This window comes from Lampetra fluviatilis, chromosome 64, assembly GCF_964198595.1.
Source record: "Lampetra fluviatilis chromosome 64, kcLamFluv1.1, whole genome shotgun sequence".
Taxonomy (NCBI): domain Eukaryota; kingdom Metazoa; phylum Chordata; class Hyperoartia; order Petromyzontiformes; family Petromyzontidae; genus Lampetra; species Lampetra fluviatilis.
In genome coordinates, this window is record NC_136338.1 from 6013143 (window position 1) to 6037463 (window position 24321).

General features: G+C 58.1%; 1 protein-coding gene across 1 annotated transcript in view; it reads right to left on the minus strand.

The window, feature by feature from the left end:
• Positions 1–24321, minus strand: part of LOC144951884 (ATP-binding cassette sub-family C member 2-like) — a 94554-nt gene that overhangs the window by 630 nt on the left and 69603 nt on the right. Inside the window, exons 18-27 of the mRNA XM_078882232.1 lie at positions 23385–23561; positions 20779–20946; positions 19796–19997; positions 19093–19207; positions 14579–14726; positions 10012–10261; positions 9282–9436; positions 8263–8418; positions 3343–3542; positions 1896–2044 (exon numbers count right to left, since the gene is read on the minus strand). Coding sequence (XP_078738358.1) covers positions 1896–2044; positions 3343–3542; positions 8263–8418; positions 9282–9436; positions 10012–10261; positions 14579–14726; positions 19093–19207; positions 19796–19997; positions 20779–20946; positions 23385–23561 — 1720 coding nt within the window. The remainder of the gene's footprint in view (positions 1–1895; positions 2045–3342; positions 3543–8262; positions 8419–9281; positions 9437–10011; positions 10262–14578; positions 14727–19092; positions 19208–19795; positions 19998–20778; positions 20947–23384; positions 23562–24321) is intronic.

A 24321-nucleotide genomic window follows, 5' to 3' on the forward strand; every position in this document is an offset into this window, starting at 1 on the left:
CATCCACACAACATCATGGATGCATGCCGGGTCCAAGCAAGAACATCTGCTGGACTACATAGTGACGGACCAGCGGATGCGAGCCCATGTCCTTGACACCAGGACCTACCGTAGAGCTGATCTGCCCTCTGACCATCGACTAGTCATCTGTAAGATGCGCCTGCCATTCTTCCACTCCGGTGGTGGGTGTACACCCAGGACCCCATTCCAACCAAAAGTGGCCTGGTCTCAGTTAGCTGATGAAAGTTGCAAGCGAGAATTTCATCGTCGCTTGCAGCTGGGGTTGGCATCTTCCCCCACTCCACCTGATGTCGAAGGTAAATGGGCGAGGTTTAAGACTGTGACTCATGCAGCTGCAATGGCTGCTTTGGGTATTGGGTACGCGGTCCAGACCTCCCCAGAAACCCTGGCTGATGGAGGAAGTGTTCAGGTTAATTGAGAAAAAGTGACAGGCCCACTCTCATCGGCTACAGAATCCCACCGTCGGAGAATGAGGAGGTTTACCGCAGCCTTCGCTCGGAGGTTCGGAGAGCCGTAAGGCGCTGCAAGGATGGGTGGTGGTCGCGGGTTGCTGAGGAGATGGAGTCTGCCTCAGTGGCCCGCGATCACAAATCACTATTTAACTCCATCAAAAAAGTAACCTGCAGCGCCACACCTATTACCATCATTAGGGGAAAAAACGGTGATCCAATCTCCGACTCCCAGGAACAGGTTTGCAGATTTGCTGAGCATTTCTGTGAGGTCCTGGGGGAGGGAAAATCTCTCAGCCAGGAAAACATCATGGCACAAAGTGGGGATAACCCTGCTGAGGCTGCCGTGCCTCAAATATTGGAAGAGGTCACCCCCTGTGAGTGGCTGGCTGAGGTGCCATCTGTTGAGGAAGTACTTAAGGCGATCCGGAGTCTGAGACCAGGAAAGGCACCGGGCAGAGATGATCTCCCAAGCGAAATGCTGAGGGAGGGTGGCGTTTGTGCACAGACTGCCCTATATGACATCATAACAACAGTCTGGACCGCTGGACGGGTACCGCAGGATTGGAAGGATGCCCTGGTGGTCCCCCTCTTTAAGAAGGGGGACCGCACAGACTGTAACAACTACAGGGGCGTCTCATTCCTCAGTGTGCCGGGAAAGGTCCTGGCAAGGATTATTCAACATCGCCTTGCTAGGCACGCTGAGGAGAGGCTTGCGGAACCCCAATGCGGTTTCAGGAAAGGGCGGTCCTGCACAGATGCCATATATTCTGTCCGTCTGCTACAGCAGAGGTGTAGGGAATTCCAACAAGACCTACATCTCTGCTTTATTGACCTGGTCAAGGCCTATGATACCATCAATAGGCCTGGGCTCTGGGTTGTTCTTCGTGTGTGTGTGTAGGTGTGTGAGTGTGTGTGTAGGTGTGTGTGTGTAGGTGTGTGTGTGTGTAGGTGTGTGTGTGTGTGTATATACTGTGAGCGAGTAGGAGATGGACAGTCCCACGATGGCCCCGCCGACGGCTCCGCGCGCCAGCACCGTGTGTGTGTGTAGGTGTGTGTAGGTGTGTGTGTGTAGGTGTGTGTATGTAGGTGTGTGTGTATGTACGGTAAGTGAGTAGGAGATGGAGAGTCCCACAATGGCTCCGCCCACGGCTCCGTGCGCCAGCACCGTGTGTGTGTAGGTGTGTGTGTGTGTATGTGTGTAGGTGTGTGTGTAGGTGTGTGTGTGCGTGTGTGTATGCGTGTGTGTAGGTGTGTGTAGGTGTGTGTAGGTGTGTGTAGGTGTGTGTAGGTGTGTGTGTATGTACGGTGAGTGAGTAGGAGATGGAGAGCCCCACGATGGCCCCGCCGACGGCTCCGCGCGCCAGCACCGTGTGTGTGTAGGTGTGTGTGTGTGTAGGTGTGTAGGTGTAGGTGTGTGTGTACACGTGTAGGTGTGTGTATGTACGGTAAGCGAGTAGGAGATGGAGAGTCCCACAATGGCCCCGTCGACGGCTCCGCGCGCCAGCACCGCAAAGAGGCTCGAGAAGAAGACCACGAGGGCGCCCACCACGTCCAGGCGGATCGACAGCCACCTGGCACAGACAAAGGTGCCCCGGGCGGGTAGCCTCCAGCGACACGGCGGAGGGGTGCTGGGGTGGGGGGGTGGTGGGGTGGTGGTGGTGGTTGTGGTTGTGGTAGTGGTAGTGGTGGTGTTGGTGGTGGTGGTGCTGCTCACCGATTGGACACCACCCAGAGGAAGACGCACAGCTGGTTGTCGTGTTGTTGGTGGTGGTTGTGATGGTGGTGGTAGTGGTGGTGGTGTTTGTGGTGGTGGTGGTAGTGGTGGTGTTGGTGATGGTGGTGGTTGTGATGGTGGTGGTGTTTGTAGTGGTGGTGGTGGTAGTTGTGGTGTTGGTGGTGTGTTGTGATGGTGGTGGTGTTTGTGGTGGTGGTGGTGGTAGTTGTGGTGTTGGTGGTGGTTGTGATGGTGGTAATGGTGGTTGTGCTGCTCACCGATTGGACACCACCCAGGGAAAGACGCACAGCTGGTTGTCGTGTTGTTGGTGGTTGTGGTGGTGGTGATTGTGGTGTTGGTTGTGGTAGTGGTGGTGTTGGTGGTGGTGGTGCTGCTCACCGATTGGACACCACCCAGGGGAAGACGCACAGCTGGTTGTCGTGTTGTTGGTGGTTGTGGTGGTGGTGATTGTGGTGTTGGTGGTGGTTGTGATGGTGGTAGTGGTGGTTGTGCTGCTCACCGATTGGACACCACCCAGGGAAAGACGCACAGCTGGTTGTCGTGTTGTTGGTGGTTGTGGTGATGGTGGTTGTGGTGTTGGTGGTGGTTGTGATGGTGGTAGTGGTGGTTGTGCTGCTCACCGATTGGACACCACCCAGGGAAAGACGCACAGCTGGTTGTCGTGTTGTTGGTGGTTGTGGTGGTGGTGGTTGTGGTGTTGGTGGTGTTGTTGTTGGTAGTTGTGGTGGTGGTGCTACTCACCGATTGGACACCACCCAGGGGAAGACGCACAGCTGGTTGTCGTGTTGTTGGTGGTTGTGGTGGTGGTGGTTGTGGTAGTGGTGGTTGTGGTGTTGGTGGTGTTGTTGTTGGTAGTTGTGGTGGTGGTGCTACTCACCGATTGGACACCACCCAGGGGAAGACGCACAGCTGGTTGTCGTGTTGTTGGTGGTTGTGGTGGTGGTGGTTGTGGTGGTGGTGGTGGTGGTGTTGGTGGTGTTGTTGTTGGTAGTTGTGGTGGTGGTGCTGCTCACCGATTGGACACCACCCAGGGGAAGACGCACAGCTGGTTGTCGTGTTGTTGGTGGTTGTGGTGGTGGTGGTTGTGGTGTTGGTGGTGTTGTTGTTGGTAGTTGTGGTGGTGGTGCTACTCACCGATTGGACACCACCCAGGGGAAGACGCACAGCTGGTTGTGCTGCACGAGGCTCTCGTTGTGCCGCAGGAACCGCTCCGCGTGGCCGTAGGCGCGGATCACGCCCAGGCCCTGCACCGTCTCCTCCAGGTGCGAGTAGACGGGCGAGCGCGACACCGCGTCCAGACGGCGCAACTGGCGGGACGTCTTCATGTAGAAGCGCTGTGGGGGAGGGAGGGGTGAGGGAAGGAAGGTGAGGGAGGTGAGGGAGGGAGGTGAGGGAGGGAGGTGAGGGAGGGAGGTGAGGGAGGGAGGTGAGGGAGGGAGGGAGGTGAGGGAGGGAGGTGAGGGAGGGAGGTGAGGGAGGGAGGTGAGGGAGGGAGGTGAGGGAGGGAGGTGAGGGAGGGAGGGAGGTGAGGGAGGGAGGGGAGTAGACGGGCGAGCGCGACACCGCGTCCAGACGGCGCAACTGACAAGACGTCTTCATGTAGAAGCGCTGTGGGGGAGGGGGGGGTGAGGGAGGGGAGAAAGGGAGGGTGGGATGGGATGGAGGGAGGGAGGGTGGGATGGGATGGAGGGAGGGTGGGATGGGATGGAGGGAGGGTGGGATGGGATGGAGGGAGGGTGGGATGGGATGGAGGGAGGGTGGGATGGGATGGAGGGAGGGTGGGATGGGATGGAGGGAGGGTGGGATGGGATGGAGGGAGGGTGGGATGGGATGGGATGGAGGGAGGGAGGGAGGGTGGGATGGGATGGGATGGGAGGGAGGGTGGGATGGGATGGGAGGGAGGGTGGGATGGGATGGGATGGAGGGGAGGGTGGGATGGGATGGAGGGGAGGGTGGGATGGGATGGAGGGGAGGGTGGGATGGGATGGAGGGGAGGGTGGGATGGGATGGAGGGGAGGGTGGGATGGGATGGAGGGGAGGGTGGGATGGGATGGAGGGGAGGGTGGGATGGGATGGAGGGGAGGGTGGGATGGGATGGAGGGGAGGGTGGGATGGGGATGGAGGGGAGGGTGGGATGGGGATGGAGGGGAGGGTGGGATGGGGATGGAGGGGAGGGTGGGATGGGGATGGAGGGGAGGGTGGGATGGGGATGGAGGGGAGGGTGGGATGGGGATGGAGGGGAGGGTGGGATGGGGATGGAGGGGAGGGTGGGATGGGGATGGAGGGGAGGGTGGGATGGGGATTGAGGGGAGGGTGGGATGGGATGGAGGGGAGGGGGGGGAGAGAGACGCGTTCACCCAGGGCTCCTGCCTTTACCTCTAAAAACTTTATTTTTCTCACCCTTTTTTTGGCATTTCTTTTCACCAACAGTAAGTGTCTTGCTTTATACACATTTGTGATCAGTTTGTTTGTTAATTTAGACGTCCTTTCTCTTTCTTTCTTTGTTCTTTGGTGTTGTTTTCACTGTTCAGTGCGCGGCTGCGCTCACTGCAGTGGAAAGGTGTGTTTGTTTGTTTTTCCCGCACAATCCTCTACTTTTATTTTGATAGTTGATTTCATAATCACACTTTTCTTTGCTTTCTTTTCGATCTTGAGGTCCTTTAGCAATCTTTGAGTTTTGTGATTATTTTTAGTGTCTTTTTTCGTTCCTTTGTCTGGTGTGCTCCCACGTGTTTCACACCCGTGTTCGCACTGTACCACACCGGCCGGTGTGGGTGCAGGGCAGACATCCCCTTTAGAATCCCCTCTTGTTTATTGCTGCGAGCGTGTTTACATTATTTTATTTTTATTGGTGTGCATTTTTCCTACGTTTTCATTTTTTTCCTCCTCTTGTAAGAAAACAAAAACCAAGGACTTAAAATAATTGTACTCTCTCCAGGGGAGCTTTGGGTGGGCAGCAGTAACAATAATTAGCAGAAGGTGGTCATAACACAGATTTGACCATCTTTATATACATTTTTTTGTTACGTTTCTTGTTTTTTTGTAATTTTTTCCTGACTTTAGAAAGTAGAGAGGTTTTGCTTTCGTAGTTGTGTGTGACATCTCACACACGTGAAGATGTCCACCCGACCCGCAACAACGTATGCGAAAGCTACCGCACCTACGCAAGGCCCGTCTCTGGGGTCTGCAAGGTGCCTGCAGCAGCAGCAGCACCCGGAGCCTCCACGGGAGGCTGGGATCCGCTGCCCGGCTTCTCACGATGTTCCGATTGAAGTTTATGTGGATGCGCTGCGCGCTATCGTGCCAGGGGGCTCGATAAGGTACGCCTCCAAGGTGAGCGGAAGAGTGGTTTTCTTCATGGAGTCTGAAAAGGTGGCAAATGCCGCCATGGAGAAGGGGCTGACGGTTGGCGATTGGCACCTTACCTTGGAGCCAATGTCATCACCGTCGGTACGCGTGATCGTATCCAACGTCCCCCCCTACATTCCCGATAAAGACATCCAAGATCACCTGGCTAAGTTGGGCACGCTGACTTCCAACCTTCAGCGAGTGCCTCTGGGCCTCAAAAATCCTGCCTTGAGGCATGTCTTGTCTTTTAGAAGGCAGGTCTACATGCTGGTGCCCAATGGGCAGCTTGAAGAGGGCTCCTTTGTGGTCATGAATGGAGGAAGGGCCCATAGGCTGTTTTACTGCAGGGACGTGCTAAAATGCAACCTTTGCAAAGCAGAGGGGCATGTTAAAAAACATTGCCCGATGACAGCAAATGCCCAATCTACCAGCGAGACAACGGTGGAAAAGGGTGATAAGGAAGCACACCCAACAAGTGACTCAGGAGAGGGTCCCTCACCAAGGAGATCACACGAGGTGGCGGTAGACCCCGCTCCAACCCCAGCTACTGACATGGAGACTGAGGCTCAGCCAGCCACCCAGCCATCATCGACAGCCGGACCTCTGAAGAGGACATTTACGGAAGACTCGGCTTCATTATCTCCAGAGACCAGTGGGGATGAGGTCAATCCCTTTAAAGATCTCCCAGAGTTGGAGTCGGACATCGCACCGACGCCTGGGGGAGATGCGGAGAGCACTGGTGGAAAGGACGGGGTCTTCGCCATCCCAGATGCCCCTAGAAGTGGGACACGCAGAGGGAAGAAGCCCCGTGCAAGAACCAAGCTCAAGCGCAGGACGCCTGAAGAAAATCTGGAGCCTGAGATGGAAGCGGGGGAAACCGCAATCTGCGAAGTGGCGAAGGACACAAGTGAAGAGGGTCGCACTTCAGACCTCGACGACGCGCCCAGCGAGGGGGCCGAGGGCTCCCAGGAAACGCGAGCAGCCAAGAGCACGGAGGAGCCCACACAGGTCCCCACTGACCAAATTGTGGGTGACCAAGACAAGGACAAAGGAAGGCCGTCAATTGAGGGGCAAGCGACATCGCCCAATAAAACATTGACGGAGGATACCACGGCGACTGAAAATCCTCAAAGCCTGGGGGCTGAAGGGGGAAGCCAAGAAGAGGAGTTGGAAGAAACCCTCAGCACAGGAAGTGGGGTGAGCCTGACATCGGCAGAGCTGACCGAAGGGGCACCAATATTTTCGCAGTCAGAGCTATGGGACTTTTTAGATGAAGTACGTGGCACAGACGAAAGGGTGGCTGCAGCGCTATCAAGGTGGCGAAATGTGGAGGCAATAATAACCTCCCTACTCCATGCTGATCGGGGCTTCAAAAGACAGGGAAAACTGTCAGATGGAAAGGAAAGAAAAAGGGTCAGGTATTTCCTGGGCCAAATAAATAAGTGGAGACAAAACACACCTGACGACAACTCCACTAACATGTAATGCTGCGGATAGCGGAACATTGTAACCATAAATGCCTTAATAGTGGAGTATTTTGTATCACAGTGGCCAATAGAATCTGAGTAGACCTAATGTACAACAACCAGATCCTATGTAATTTGTGTGTATATGCGCCGAATTTTGAGAATGTTTGTTGATTTTAATTTTATGCTGTGTACCTGCTTGTGGAAAGGAGAGAGCAGTACTTTCCGCAGGTTTTTTTTTGCCTGTTTGGCCATCCTTAGCAGTCTGGTGTATCTTACTGGGCGTTGGGTTGGCTCCCCATGAGGGTGTGCTCACTGCCATTGCTTACCTAGGTACTACATGTTTTGGGTACCAACCATCCCCGTGTGCTGGTTGTTCACTCAGTGCTGTGTTTGGTCACCTGATATGCCAAGGTCTGCAGTAAGTAGTTACTGTGTATTGCAGCTGATGTTCTTTTTAATTCCTGTAATGTTCAAGCTTACTTAGGGATTTAGAAGAAATTTAATAAAAGAATGGTAAAAAAGGGAAGGGAGGGGAGGGAGGTCAGGCAGGTGCCTTCGCCGCTATGGTGCTGTTAGCGCAGCAGCAGGGGATCTGGCGATGGGTATTTTGAGGTTGATTTGTTTTTCTTATTGGTGTCTATGAACACCGGTAACACACAATGGGACTAATGTTACACGGGAAACTCGCGTTAAATCTTTGATAAAAAAAATACAAACAAACGACATGATGAACGAAGTAAAGTGCCGAAAGACTGAAAAAAAAAGGAGGGAGGGAGGCGAGGGTTGGAGGGAGGGGAGGTTGGGATGGAAGGAGGGTGGGAGGGAGGGGAGGGAGGCGAGGGTTGGAGGGAGGGGAGGGAGGGGAGGGTGGGATGGAAAGAGGGTGGGAGGGAGGGGAGGGAGGGGAGGGAGGGAGGGGAGGGAGGGGAGGGAGATAGGCGAGGGTTGGAGGGAGGTGAGGGAGGGAGGGGGAGAGGGGAGGGGGGGATGGAAGGAGGGTGGGAGGGAGGGAGGGGAGGAAGGGAGGGTGGGGAGGGTGGGGAGAAAGAGAGGCGAGGGTGGGAGGGAGGGGACAGGAGGGAGGGGACGGAGGAAGGGTAGGGGGAGAGGGAGGCGAGGGATGATGACGATGATGATGTTAGTGACAATGACGATGATGATGATGGTGTTAGTGACGATGATGATGGTGTTAGTGACGATGATGATGATGGCGGTGGAGGCACACCCCCCCCCCCACCTGCAGGAAGAAGTAGAGGATGGCGAGTGGCACCACGATGGCGGTGAAGACCGGCGTCGCCACGCAGATCACCACCACGGTGCCCAGCACGCTGAAGAGGCTGATCAGCCACGGACGCACCGACATGGGGATCATCTCGTCGATCGTGTTCATGTCCTGTGGCCCACGGGGAGGGGGGGGAGGGGGCGGGGGGGTGGGGGGTGGGGGGCGAGTGGATGAGCGGGCGGCCGAGCGAGCGAGCGTACGCGTGAGCGTGCGAGTGAGTGAGCGGTGGGCGAGTGAGTCAGCGGTGGGTGAGTGAGTGAGCGGTGGGTGAGTGAGTGAGCGGTGGGTGAGTGAGTGAGCGGTGGGCGAGTGAGTGAGCGGTGGGCGAGTGAGTGAGCGGTGGGCGAGTGAGTGAGCGATGGGCGAGTGAGTCAGTGGCGGGCGAGTGAGTGAGCGGTGGGCGAGCGAGTGAGCGGGGGGCGAGCGAGTGAGCGGCGGTCGAGCGGGTGAGCGGTGGGCGAGCGGGTCAGCGGTGGGCGAGCGAGTCAGCGGCGAGCGAGCGAAGTGAACGGTGGGCAAGCGAAGTGAGCGGTGGGCGAGCGGGTCAGCGGTGGGCGAGCGAGTGAGCGGTGGGCGAGCGAGTGAGCGGTGGGCGAGCGAGTCAGCGGTGGGCGAGCGAGTGAGCGGGGGGCGAGCGAGGTGAGCGGTGGGCGAGCGGGTCAGCGGTGAGCGAGCAGGTGAACGGTGGGCGAGCGGGTGAACGGGGGGCGAGCGAGTGAGCGGTGGGCGAGCGAATCAGCGGTGAGCGAGCGGGTGAACGGTGGGCGAGTGAGCGGTGGGCGAGCGAGTGAGCGGTGGGCGAGCGAGTGAGCGGTGGGCGAGCGAGTGAGCGGTGGGCGAGCGAGTGAGCGGTGGGCGAGCGAGTGAGCGGTGGGCGAGCGAAGTGAGCGGTGGGCGAGCGAGTGAGCGGTGGGCGAGCGAGCGAGTCATCGATGGGTGAGCGAGTGAGCGGTGGGCGAGCGAGCGGGCCCCACCTTGGCGAAGCGGTTCACGATGCGCCCCATGGGCGTCGTGTCGAAGAAGGCCATGGGCAGGCGCAGCACGTTGTGCAGCAGGCCGCTGTGCTGCACCCGCGCCGCGCGGATGGTGCCCACGGCCGTCATCACGGAGCCCAGCAGCACCGCCATGCCTGTGGGTTGGGTGGGGTGGGGTTGGGTGGGTGGGTGGGGTGGGGTGGTGGGTTGGTTTTGGTGGGTTGGGTTGGGTTCAGTGGGTTGGGTGGGTGGGGTAGGTGATTTGGGTTGGGTGGGGTGAGGTGGGTAGGTTGGGGTGGGGTGGGTGGGTGGGGTGGGTGGGTGGGTGGGGTGGGTTGGGTTGGTGTTGTGGGTTGGTTTGGGTGGGTTGAGTGGGTTGGGTTGGGTTCAGTGGGTTGGGTGGGTGGGGTAGGTGGTTTGGGTTGGGTGGGGTGAGGTGGGTAGGTTGGGGTGGGGTGGGTGGGTGGGGTGGGTTGGGTTGGTGTTGTGGGTTGGTTTGGGTGGGTTGAGTGGGTTGGGTTCAGTGGGTTGGGTGGGTGGGGTAGGTGGTTTGGGTTGGGTGGGGTGAGGTGGGTAGGTTGGGTTGGGGTGGGTGGGGTGGGAGGGTTGGGTGGGGTGGGTCGGTTGGGTGAGTTGGTGGGTTGGGTGGAGTGGGTGGGGTATGGGTTGGGTGGGTGTGTTGGATGGGGTTTGGCGGTGTAGAGAGAGAGCGCGACGCAGAACGACGGACCTTGCGCGAGTCCGAGCACTCCGTAGACGGCGATGCGGACGCCGGCGCTGACCGTGGGTTTGTCCGCGTCGTTGGCGGTGGCGTTGGCGGCGGTGGTGTTGGTGGTGCTCTGAGCGTCGCCCGTCCACGCGCTCAGCCAGAAGTTCTGCGCTATGGAGGCGACCGTCTGCAGGAAGTATCCGGCGAGGATGAGCAGCGGGAAGACAGGGCCCATGGCGCGCACGTACTGCAGGTACACGCGCATCTTCACCTGCGTGCGCACGGACACGCACGGGGTACAACAACAACCGCCATTCGCCACTAGTTGGCAGTGACATCACCACGACGCTTGTGCCAGGCTAGGTGCACGTTGAGGCCACGTGAAGTGTCGAACGCCCACTGGCAGGAGGTCACGGGGCAGAGCCAGCAGGTGCCACGGGTCGACTGACTGAGATGACTGGCTGATGCACCACCTGTGCCCCCTACTGTGCCAACTTGCTGTGCTCTTCCCCCCTCCATTGTTGTTCATGAGCCTCCTCCACAGAGGCCGATCTTGACACCGCTGGTACCAGTCATCGGCAAGTCCACTCAGCTCCACGTCCTCCTGTACCACATCACTCCATCTCTTCTCTAGCCTGTGCCGCGCCCGTTTAGCCCCGTCGATCCGGCCGAACAAAATCTGTTTAGGCATGCGGTGGCTGGGCATGCGGGCTACATGACCCAGCCAACGCAGCCTTGCCTGCCGTAGGAGCTCACCATGGGAACTGTGTCTTTTTCAAGGATTTGTGAGCTCCTCACACAATCCAGCTTGGTTAAACCCAGGATGGATCGTAGGCAGGCCAGCCTAAATGTTTCTAACCGGCGAAGATGTTTCATTAGGGGGGTCCACGTTTCCCAAGCGTAGAGAAGGGAGGGAATGACCGTGGCCGAGAAGACCTGAACATTCGAGTGGAGCAACAGACCAGGTAGCTTCCACGCAGCGTTACGCAACCGATGAAAAGATAATTCCACTCGACTGATTCTGAGTGAGACCTCTGCTGTCAAACCGTAGCCAGTCATGAGCACACTGCCCAGGTATAGGAAACTCTTCACTCTCTCCACAACTGCCGCATCACCAATTGGGAGTTGTGGGGTGGAGTGTTCGATGGTACAAAATACCCAGGCAGGTGCTTAGTTTTGGTGGGGCTGATAGTAAGGCCCAACCTCTTAGTGGCACACTCCAGTTTCACAAGCAGCGCCTCCAACTCCTCCTCTGAGTGAGCAGCAATTACCAGATCATCGGCATACATAACGTGGTTGAGCAATAGAGAGCCATCCCTTGACTGAACCCTAGCATCGACCACGAACTACGTGGTCGAAAAATATGTTAAATAATGTGGGAGCCAGAGGACATCCCTGTCGCACCCCAAGGTGAACAGGGAATGGCTCCGACTCCAGGCCACGTAGTTTTACCCGGGCCCGCTCACCATCATGAAGGTCCTTAATGATCGTGAGCAGAGGGTCAGGGACTCCGAAAGCATGAAGAATAACCCAGAGCCCAGGGCTACTGATAGTATAATCGGCCTTGACCAGGTCAATAAAGCAGAGATGTAGGTCTTGTTGGAATTCCCTACACCTCTACTGTAGCAGGTGGACAGAAAATATGGCATCTGTGCAGGACCGCTCTTTCCTGAAACCGCATTGGGGCTCTGCAAGCCTCTCCTCAGCGTGGCTGGCAAGGCGATGTTGAATAATCCTTGCCAGGACCTTTCCGGGCACACTGAGGAGTGAGATGCCCCTGTAGTTGTTACAGTCTGTGCGGTCCCACAACTTAAAGAGGGGAACCACCAGGGCATTCTTCCAATCCTGTGGAACCCATCCAGTGGTCCAGACTGTTGTTATGATGTCATGTAGGGCAGTCTGTGCACAAATGCCACCCTCCCTCAGCATTTCGCTTGGGAGCTCATCTCTGCCCGGTGCCTTTCCTGGTCTCAGACTCTGGATCGCCTTTAGTACTTCCTCAACAGATGGCACCTCAGCCAGCCACTCACAGGGCGTGACTTCCTATTCCAATATTTGAGACATTTGAGACACTGCAGCCTCAGCAGGGTCATTCCCACTTTGTACCAAAATGTTTTCCATGCCGAGGGATTTCCCCTCCACCAGGACTTCACAGAAATGCTCAGCAAATCTGCAAACCTGTAAATCTGAAAACCTGGATTGGAGATTGGATCACCGTTTTTTGCCCTAATTATGGTAATAGATGTGGCGCTGAAGGTTACTTTTTTGATGGAGTTAAATAGTATATCTCCTCAGCAACCCGCGACCACCAACCATCCTTGCAGTGCCTCACGGCTCTCCGAACCTCCGAGTAAAAGCTGTGGTAAACCTACTCATTCTCTGACTTGGGATGCTGTAGACGATGAGATTGGGCCAGTCGCTTTTTTTCAGCCAGTCTGAACACCTCCTCCATCAGCCAGGGTGTCTGGGGAGGTCTGAACCGCGTACCCAAAGCAGCCATTGCAGCTGCATGAGTCACAGTCCTAAACTTCGCCCATGTACCCTCGACATCAGGAGGAGTGGGGAATGATTCAAACCCCAGCAGCAAGCAATGATGAAATCCTCGCTTGCAACTTCCATCAGCTAGCTGAGACCAGGCCACCTTAGGTTGGCATGGGATCCTTGGTGTACACCCACCACCGGAGTGGAAGAATGGCAGGCGCATCTTACAGATGACAAGTCGATGGTCAGAGGACAGATCAGGTCCTGGTGTCAAGGACATGGGCCCGCATCCGCTGTTCCGTCACTACATAGTCCAGTAGATGTTCTTGCTTGGACCCGGCATGTATCCATGATGTTGTGTGGATGTGCCGATGCTGGAACAGCGTGTTGGTAATTACAAGCCCATGGGCTGCACAACAATCTAGCAGCCTCCCACCGTAGTTATTAAGCTGATCTGGCCCATGCCTTCCAATCACTCCAGACCAGGTGCCAGCATCATCACCAACTCGGGCATTGAAGTCGCCCAACAAGATGACTCTGTCCCGAGTGGCCACTTTAGCCAGCACCTGTGACAGGAGGTCATAGACGCCCTCTGACTCATCGGCCTTGCCTGCATCCCTCCGCGGATGTTCGTCTTCGGTGGGGGCATAAGTTCAGTAAATTTCATTTTCAGTTAATTTATTAAGTATAGCCCTGTGAGCCATTCGGCTCTTGAATCGGGTGCAACCGCAACAAACAAAAACATGAACAAGAAACATCTTAAAGTGACGACGCGCAACAAAAAAATCCAGGAAAAAACAGCAAAGTCTTCCAGAAAAAGCACCGTACACCAACGCTGTGTGCAAAAATCCCAGTGGGATGCAAGTCAAACAACAACAACCATAAAACAATTTAGATTAAAGTTATCAGTCTAACTCTGTACTACAACGAACAAATGTGGCTAAACCAAAAGTTTTCGAAGTCACCAAAATAAAGCTATAAAAACAATGTAACAGTGATCATAGGAACTGTGATTCAAATTTAACAATAAACGATATACACATAACATGTACGACCAAACTTTGCAGCCATAGCTGGCAGCATGAGTTACTTCATAACAGCAGGATTATCATTAGGAGTATCAAAATTTTTCAATGCACCTTTTAAGATCAGCAAACTATAATCAAAACTCAAGAACATACTTTGCAGCGGTCATCCGGAGCATACATTTGATTTCAGGCCACTGAATAGCAGTGGCAGCTAGGGATGTACAACTCCTCTAGAGCAGTTTTGAGTGAAGATCTCACAGGTAGTGATCCAAGTTGCAAGAAACCATGACCACCACGCCACGCCTCCGGTTGATGGGAAGGCGAGCCCAACGTAGTCTGTGGCTTACCGCTTCCCACACCTCACCGCCATGCTCCCACGCCCCCTTAATTATTTTGTTCAGAAGAAGAACTACTCCATGTTGATTGGCAGTCTCCTGCCCCGAGTAGAGGACTGTCCACCCCTCATGGTGGCAAGAGCCAGAGCCGGTCCACCGGACCTCCTGAATACCAGAGATCCAGGCGGTACCGGTCCAGCTCCTGATATAGGAATGGCAGCCTCTCCTCCGCAGTGAGCGTTCGAACATTCCACGTGGCCATCCGAAGTGGCTTTTTGTTGTTTCTGGAGGAGCCCCGAGGGCAAAGATTCAATCTCCTGGCTCCGCCAGATGGGGTTCGGCCAGGAGACTTTATAAGCACAAGCATATAAAGTAGATATTTTATACGTGGTTTTGTGGTAATTCATTGAAGGTGGAGGCGTTACCAGCCCCTCGCACTTGTCCAGAGCCCCCATTTGGTCGCTGTGGTGTTTACAAACGCCATGAAGTGAAAGCACAATCTAAATTGGCCCTCCCCCCACGGCACTGCCCACCGCAGCATTGCCGTCCGGCACCACGAGGAGGTAGGGGGTCGTTTTTCCCGGGGTACACGCGGGTACACACACAGGCTCACAGGTACGCTCACGCACACCGGTAACCGTGCACACTGCAGGCACTCGCTCATCTTCACCAGCGCCACGCACGGGTACACGCGCACAAGCGTGTCATATGCATGTTGTAAGCGTGTCGCAAGCGTGTTCTGACGTTGCCCGTCTCGATGTTCTCTCTCTCGATGAGCGTCGCTGATTTCCCGGTCGTCTCCTCCGCGGCGGTGGCGGTGGCGGCGGTGGCGACGTACACCGACTGAGTCTCGCTCCGCATGGACGCAGCCCTCAGCCTCGTGCTCGCGCTCCTGCGACACAACGCGACACAACATGGGACACAACATGACACAACGTGACACAATGTGACACAATGTGACACAATGTGACACAATGTGAAACAGCGTGACGCAACGTGACACAACGTGACACAATGTGACGCAACGTGACACAATGTGACACAACGTGGCACAACGTGACACAATGTGACACAATGTGACACGACGTGACACGACGTGACACAACGTGACACAATGTGACACAATGTGACACAACGTGGCACAACGTGACACAATGTGACACAATGTGACACGACGTGACACAACGCGACACAATGTGACACACTGTGACAATGCAACACAGCGCGGCACGGCGTGACACAACGTGACATAAAGTGACACAGTGTGATACAATATAACACAAAAGCGGCACATCGTGACACAAAGTGCCATAGTGGGACACAACGTGATAAAACGTGACACAACCACGACACAGCACGACACAAAGTGACACAACGCAACACATAAGTGACACAACATGACAACACTGCAACGTGACATAATGTGACATAACATGAGACAATGTGACACACAGTGGCACAATGTGACACAATCGTCCATAGTGTGCAGAAGCTGCATACACAAAGGGGCACATTTGCACACGATGTGCCCCAACGTGACACGGGGATACGTGGGGAGACACAGGGAGACACGGGGAGAGACAGGGAGACACAGGGAGACACGGGGAGAGACAGGGAGACACAGGGAGACACGGGGAGAGACAGGGAGACACAGGGAGACACGGGGAGACACGGAGAGACACGGAGAGAGACAGGGAGACACGGAGAGATGCGGGGAGACATGGAGAGATGCGGGGAGACACGGGAAGACGCGGGAAGACGCGGGGAGATGTGAAGAGACGCGGGGAGACACGGAGAGATGCAGGGAGACATGGAGAGACATTTGAAGGCACGGAGAGAAACGAGGATATGTGGGGAGACACGGGGAGACACGGAGAGACGTGGGGAGAAACGGAGAGACATTGGAAGACACGGAGAGACACGAAGATATGAAGGGGAGACACGGGGAGACACGGAGAGACGTGGGGAGAAACGGAGAGACATTGGAAGACACGGAGAGACACGAAGATATGAAGGGGAGACACGGGGAGACACGGAGAGACGTGGGGAGAAACGGAGAGACATTGGAAGACACGGAGAGACACTGGGAGATGTGGAGAGACGCGGGGAGACATGGAGAGACACGGGGAGACACGGGCAGACATGGGAAGACCCGGAGAGACACGGAGAGAGACAGGAAGACATGTGGAGACACCGAGAGACATGGAGAGATGCGGGGACACACGGAGATACATTGGAAACCCCGGGGAGAGACACGGGGCGATGTAGGGAGAAGTAGGGAGATGTGGAGAGACACCGGGAGACATGGAGAGAAGACGACAGGGAGACGGGGAAACAGGGAGACATTCAAGTTCAAGTTAATTTATTAGGTGTAGCCCTGTGAGCCATTCCGCTCTTGAATCGGGTGCAACCGCAACAAACAAAAAACAAAAACATGAACAAGAAAACAGCTTAAAGTGACTAAGTGACTAAGTGCTAACAGAACAATCCAAGAAAAGACAGCAAAATATTGCAGAAAAAGCACCGTACACCAATGCTGTGTGCAAAAATCCCAGTGGGATGCAAGTCAAACAACAACAACAACCACAAGACAACTTAGATTAAGGCCATCAGTCTAACTCCGTACTTCAACAAACAAACATGGCCAAACCAATAAACTTTTCGAAATCCCAAAATAAAGCCATGAAAGCAATGAAACAGTGATCATAGGAACTGTCTTCTTGGTTCTTTCGGTAAAGTCACGTAGAAGGGAAGTAATAAAATAATAAAAATAAAACATTATAAAATAATTCTCACGACGTTTCGGCTACAACGCAAGCAGCCGTCTTCAGGTGAAGAATGAGACACTGCCAAGTGAGAGGTGGAAGAAGAGCGCCTTGACAATAGAATGTGCATATCAAGAGGAATTTAGCATATTCATGGGAAATGCGTAGGAGGTGGGCGGGGGGGGGGGTTTCAAAGTCATATTATGCCCATGCATTATGTAGGATTAGCAGCATCAAAGGGAGGGGGTAGGGGGTAGCATTAACAAAGGGAGGGCATGTTAATAGTTTGTAGAAGCAATGAAACATGTAAATGAGAGCGGTGGCAGGAGACCCGCAGCGGAGCAAACAAAGCATTCCCTGTGGAGAACACAAGATACACAGTCAATGCCAGTGAGTGGACTGCGCTCTGACCCCGTGACCCCGTGTCACCGTGACCCCGTGTCACCCCGTTACTCCGTGTCATAAACAACATGTACTACCAAAACCCTGCAGGAGACAGGGAGACAGGGGGACAGGGAGACAGGGAGACAGGGGGACAGGGGGACAGGGAGACACGGAGACACGGAGACAGGGAGACAGGGGGACAGGGAGACAAGGAGACAGGGAGACACGGAGACAGGGAGACACGGAGACAGGGGGACAGGGAGACAAGGAGACAGGGGGACAGGGAGACAGGGGGACAGGGAGACACGGAGACAGGGAGACACGGAGACACGGAGACAGGGAGACAGGGAGACAGGGGGACACGGAGACAGGGGGACAGGGGGACAGGGAGACAGGGAGACAGGGAGACACGGAGACAGGGGGACAGGGAGACACGGAAACAGGGAGACAGGGAGACACGGAGACACGGAGACAGGGGGACAGGGAGACACGGAGACACGGAGACAGGGAGACAGGGGGACAGGGGGACAGGGAGACACGGAGACACGGAGACAGGGGGACAGGGAGACAAGGAGACACGGAGACAGGGAGACAGGGAGACACGGAGACAGGGGGACAGGGAGACAAGGAGACAGGGGGACACGGAGACAGGGAGACAGGGAGACAGGGGGACAGGGAGACAGGGAGACAGGGGGACAGGGAGACACGGAGACACGGAGACAGGGAGACACGGAGACACGGAGACACGGAGACAGGGAGACAGGGAGACAGGGGGACATGGAGACAGGGGGACAGGGAGACAGGGAGACAGGGAGACAGGGAGACAGGGAGACACGGAGACAGGGGGACAGGGAGACACGGAGACACGGAGACAGGGAGACAGGGAGACACGGAGACACGGAGACAGGGGGACAGGGAGACACGGAGACACGGAGACAGGGAGACAGGGAGACAGGGGGACAGGGAGACAGGGAGACAGGGAGACACGGAGACAGGGAGACACGGAGACAGGGAGACAGGGAGACAGGGAGACACGGAGACACGGAGACAGGGGGACAGGGGGACAGGGAGACAGGGAGACAGGGAGACAGGGAGACACGGAGACAGGGAGACACGGAGACAGGGAGACAGGGAGACAGGGAGACACGGAGACTGGGAGACACGGAGACAGGGAGACACGGATACAGGGAGACAGGGAGACAGGGGGACAGGGAGACAGGGAGACAGGGAGACAGGGAGACAGGGAGACACGGAGACACGGAGACACGGAGACAGGGAGACAGGGGGACAGGGAGACAGGGGGACACGGAGACAGGGAGACAGGGAGACAGGGAGACACGGAGACAGGGAGACAGGGAGACAGGGAGACAGGGAGACACGGAGACTGGGAGACAGGGAGACAGGGAGACATGGAGACAGGGAGACACGGAGACAGGGAGACAGGGAGACACGGAGACTGGGAGACAGGGAGACAGGGAGACACGGAGACAGGGAGACAGGGAGACAGGGAGACACGGAGACAGGGAGACAGGGAGACAGGGAGACACGGAGACACGGAGACAGGGAGACAGGGAGACAGGGAGACACGGAGACAGGGAGACAGGGAGACACGGAGACAGGGAGACAGGGAGACAGGGAGACAGGGAGACAGGGAGACACGGAGACTGGGAGACAGGGAGACACGGGGACACGGGGACAGGGAGACTGGGAGACACGGAGACACGGGGACAGGGAGACACGGGGACAGGGGGACAGGGGGACAGGGAGACAGGGAGACAGGGAGACACGGAGACACGGAGACAGGGAGACAGGGGGACAGGGAGACAGGGGGACAGGGAGACACGGGGACAGGGGGACAGGGGGACAGGGAGACAGGGAGACAGGGAGACACGGAGACACGGGGACAGGGGGACACGGGGACAGGGAGACAGGGGGACAGGGAGACACGGAGACACGGAGACACGGAGACAGGGAGACACGGGGACAGGGAGACACGGGGACAGGGAGACAGGGGGACAGGGAGACAGGGAGACAGGGGGACAGGGGGACAGGGAGACACGGGGACAGGGAGACAGGGAGACAGGGAGACAGGGAGACAGGGGGACGTGCCTTATGCGTTGGCTGCTGTGTCTACGGAGCATCATGGTGACCATGTCTCCAGGAACCTCGTCCGCACGGGGACACGGGTCCAGCGGAGCCAGCTCATCCTCCTCCAGCACCGTGCCTAGCGGGGTCACGGGGTCACGGGGTCACGGTGACACGGGGTCACGGGGTCACGGGTCGAGCGGAGCCAACTCATCCTCCTCCAGCACGGTGCCTAGCGGGGACACGGGGTCACGGGGACACGGGTTCACGGGGACACATGGACATGGGTTTACGGGGACACAGCAAAATGGGGTCACGGAGTGACGGAGATGTGAGGTCATGGGGTTACGGCGTCACGAGGTCACAGAGACACTGGGACACGGAGATACGGGGTCACGCGGACAAGGGGACACGAAGTCACTGGGACACTGGGTAACAGGGACACGGGTTCATGGGGTCACGGAGACACAAGGACACAAAGACACTGGGACACGGAGACACGGGGTCATGGGGACACAGAGACACAGGGACATGGGGTCACAGTGACACTGGGTCACGGGGTCACGGGGTCACGAGGTCACGGGTTCACGGGGTCATGGTGACACTGGGTCAGGGGGACGCGGTGACACTGGGTCACAGGAACACTGGGTGATGGGGACACTGGGTCAGGGGGACACGGGGTCACGGTGACACGGGGTGACACGGGGTCGCGGGGTCACCGCCGTGCCTGTGTCGTGCTCCGCCGTCTCCTCGGTGGGCCCCGCGGGCCCCGGGTGCCCGGCGAAGGCTCGCAGGAACTCGGCAAAGTCGCGGCCCTCGCTCACGAGCTGCTGGTAGGGGCCGACCTCGGAGATGCGGCCGGCGGTCAGCACCACCACCACGTCCACCAGCGGCAGCACGGACACCGAGTGGGTGACCAGCACGCGCGTCTGCGCGGGCAAAGACGAAAAGCGATGTTTTTGGCTCATTTCACCTGGCTGTTACAAATGATAGCGGAATGACGTGGGCTTGTCGTCATCATTGTCGTCGTTATCGTCATCGTCATCATCGTCATCATAATCGTCATCATCATCGTCGTCATCATCGTCATCATCATCATCATCGTCATCATCGTCATCATCGTCATCATTGTCGTCGTCGTGTGTAAATTTATAGCAGCGGGCAAATTGCCTGAACGTGCCGACGTTCATTCTAAATGCGGAGGGGAAAACCGGAGGACCCGGAGTGAAATCCACGCGACCACGGGGAGAGACGCAGACTCCAAATATACAGCAGCAGCAGGCGCCAGGGTTGGGATCGAACCCACGACCTCTTGCGTACCAGGCGAGGTAGTCAACATCTCCTAGCCACCGTGGCGGCCTGATCCCCCGTGTAGCCTCAGCAGGCCGTCGGGACAAGTGCTGTGGGCGAGTAGCAGCTAGGAAGGCCGGCACGGCACACGAGGGGGTTGTGTCAGGGCCAGTGTCGTGTCTAAGGCCCAGCGATCGTGTGCGTCGGTGTTGCTGACTGAGGGAGGGAGGGAGTGGGGAGGAGAGAGGAGGGGGAGGGGGAAGGGGGGAGGGAGGGAGGAGGAGTAAGAAGGAGGGGAGGAGGGGGGAGGAGGGAGGGGGGAGGGAGGGGGAAGGAGGAGGGAGGAAGAGGGGTGAGGGTGGAGGGTGGAGCGTGAGTGTGGAGGGGCTCGAGGGAGGAGGGGGAGGAGGGGGGCCTCGCCTTGCCCTTGAGGAGGCCGCGGGGGCCGACCACGTGGCTGAAGAGGTGCTTGGCCACGTGCGCGTCCACGGCGGACAGGGGGTCGTCGAGCAGGAAGAGGTCGGCCGAGCTGTAGACGGCGCGGGCCAGCGACACGCGCTGGCGCTGCCCGCCCGACAGGTTCACGCCCTGCCGGCACCGCCGCCGTCGTCAGCATCATCATCGTCGTCATCATCGTCATCATCATCATCAGCATCATCGTCATCATCATCATCGTCACCAGCAGCATCATCATCGTCATCAGCATCATCGTCACCAGCAGCATCATCATCGTCATCATCATCGTCAACATCATCATCGTCATCATCATCGTCAGCATCATCATCGTCATCATCAGCATCGTCATCATCATCGTCGTCACCAGCAGCATCATCATCGTCATCATCATCATCATCACCAGCAGCATCATCATCGTCATCATCATCGTCAGCATCAGCATCGTCATCATCATCATCAGCATCATCATCGTCATCATCATTGTCATCATCGTCATCGTCAGCATCGTCATCATCAGCGTCATCATCGTCATCATCATCATCGTCAACATCATCATCTAGGTCAGCATCACCATCAGCGTCACCATCATCGTCACCATCAGCTAGACTGACATCGTCACCACCACTGTCACCACCACCACCGTCACCACCACTACCGTAACTACCACAAAAACCGCCACCACCGTCAACACCGTCACCGCCACCACCGCGACCGCCACCACCACCACCGTCGCCACCATCGCCACCGTCGCCACCATCGCCACCGTCGCCACCGTTGCCACCACCGCCACCACCGCCACCACCGTCACCACCACCGCCACCACCGTCACCGTTGCCACCGCCACCGTCAATACCACCGCCGTCACTACCACCGCCGCCACCGTCGCCACCGCTGCCACCACCACCACCACCGCTACCCCCACCCCCACCGCCACCACCACCACCACCGTCGCCACCGCCGCCACCGCCGCCACCGCCACCGTCGCCGCCGCCGCCGCCGCCGCCGCCGCCGCCGCCGTCGCCACCGCCGCCACCGCCACCTCCACCACCGCCGCCACCGTCGCCACCGCCACCGCCGCCACCACCGCCACCACCGTCACCACCACCGCCACCACCGTCACCATTGCCACCGTCACTACCACCGCCGTCACTACCACCGCCGCCACCGTCGCCACCGCTGCCACCACCACCACCACCGCTACCCCCACCCCCACCGCCACCACCACCGTCGCCACCGCCGCCACCGCCGCCACCGCCACCGTCGCCACCGCCGCCGCCGCCGCCGCCGCCGCCGCCGCCACCGCCGCCACCGCCACCTCCACCACCGCCGCCACCGTCGCCACCGCCGCCACCACCACCGCCGCCGCCGCCGCCACCACCACCACCACCGCCACCGCCGCCACCGCCGCCGCCGCCGCCGCCACCACCACCACCACCTCCACCACCGTCGCCACCGTCGCCACCGCCGCCGCCACCACCGCCGCCACCGCCACCACCACCACCACCACCGTCGCCACCGTCGCCACCGCCGCCACCGCCACCTCCACCACCGCCGCCGCCGCCGCCGCCACCGTCGCCACCGCCACCACCACCACCACCACCACCACCGTCGCCACCGTCGCCACCGCCACCACCACCACCGCCACCGTCGCCACCGTCGCCACCGCCGCCACCGCCGCCACCACCGCCGCCGCCGCCGCCGCCGCCACCACCACCACCACCGTCGCCACCGTCGCCACCGCCGCCACCGCCACCTCCACCACCGCCGCCACCGTCGCCACCGCCGCCACCGCCACCGCCGCCACCGCCGCCGCCGCCGCCACCGTCGCCACCGCCGCCACCGCCACCACCATCGCCACCGCCGCCACCGCCACCTCCACCACCGCCGCCACCGTCGCCACCGCCGCCACCACCACCGCCGCCACCGCTACCCCCACCCCCACCGCCACCGCCACCACCACCGCCACCGCCACCACCACCACCACCGCTACCCCCACCACCACCACCACCGCCACCACCACCACCGCTACCCCCACCACCACCACCACCACCACCGTCACCACCGCTACCCCCACCACCACCACCACCGCCACCGCCACCACCGTCACCACCACCACCGCTACCCCCACCCCCACCGCCACCACCACCACCGCTACCCCCACCACCACCACCACCGCCACCGCCACCACCGTCACCACCGCTACCCCCACCACCACCACCACCGCCACCGCCACCACCGTCACCACCACCACCGCTACCCCCACCCCCACCGCCACCACCACCGTCACCACCACCACCGCCACCGCCACCACCACCGCCACCGCTACCCCCACCGCCACCGCCACCACCACCACCACCGCTACCCCCACCACCACCGCCGTCACCACCACCACTGCTACCCCCACCGCTACCCCCACCACCACCGCCACCGCCACCACCGCCACCACCACCACCGCCCCCACCACCACCACCACCCCCACCACCGCCACCACCACAACCTCCCCCACCACCACCACCGTCACCACCACCACCACCACCCCCCACCACCACCACCACCGCCACCACCGCCACCTTCTCGCCGATCTCCGTCTGGTCCCCTGCGGGCAGCGTGAGCAGGTCGGGCACGAGTGCGCACGCCTGCAGCACCTCCGCGTAGCGGGCGCGCTCCATGGGCGTCCCGAACAGGACGTTGTCCTGCAGCGTCGCGTTCTGGATCCACGCCTGCTGCGGCACGTAGGCCAGAGAGCCCTGGGGGGCGCGGGGGGGGGCACACCACACACGCGTCACCCACACACACTCACCCACCCGCCCGCCCGCCCGTGTAGACTTCAATGGACCAGTGGGGGGGCAAGAGGCGTGAACGAGAGTGGGAGAAAAAAGTATTTGATCCCCTGCTGATTTTGTACGTTTGCCCACTGACAAAGAAATGATCAGTCTGTAATTGTAATGGTAGGTTTATTTGAACAGTGAGAAACAGAGCTGAAGGTTCAAGTTTCCAAACCTCGAAACCTTAATGACTTGGAGAAGATCTGCAAAGAGGGGTGGGGCAAAATCCCTCCTGAGATGTGTGCAAACCTGGTGGCCAATTACAAAAAACGTCTGACCTCTGTGATTGCCAACAAGGGTTTTGCCACCAAGTACTAAGTCACGTTTTGCAGAGGGGTCAAATACTTATTTCCCTCATTAAAATGCAAATAAATTTATAACATTTTTGACATGAGTTTTTCTGGATTTTGTTGTTGTTATTCTGTCTCTCACTGTTCAAATAAACCTACCATTACAATTATAGACCGATCATTTCTTTGTCAGTGGGCAAACGTACACAATCAGCAGGGGATCAAATACTTTTTTCCCTCACTGTATGAAGGATGCCGGCATGTCCAGCAGACGGGTCTACAAATAAAAAGGTCCCCCGTGTAGCCTTAACAGACTGTTTGGGGCAAGTGGCGTTAACATTTAGATTCAATGTCACGGCCCTGAAGAGTAAAGTGGCTGCCCGCTGTAGATT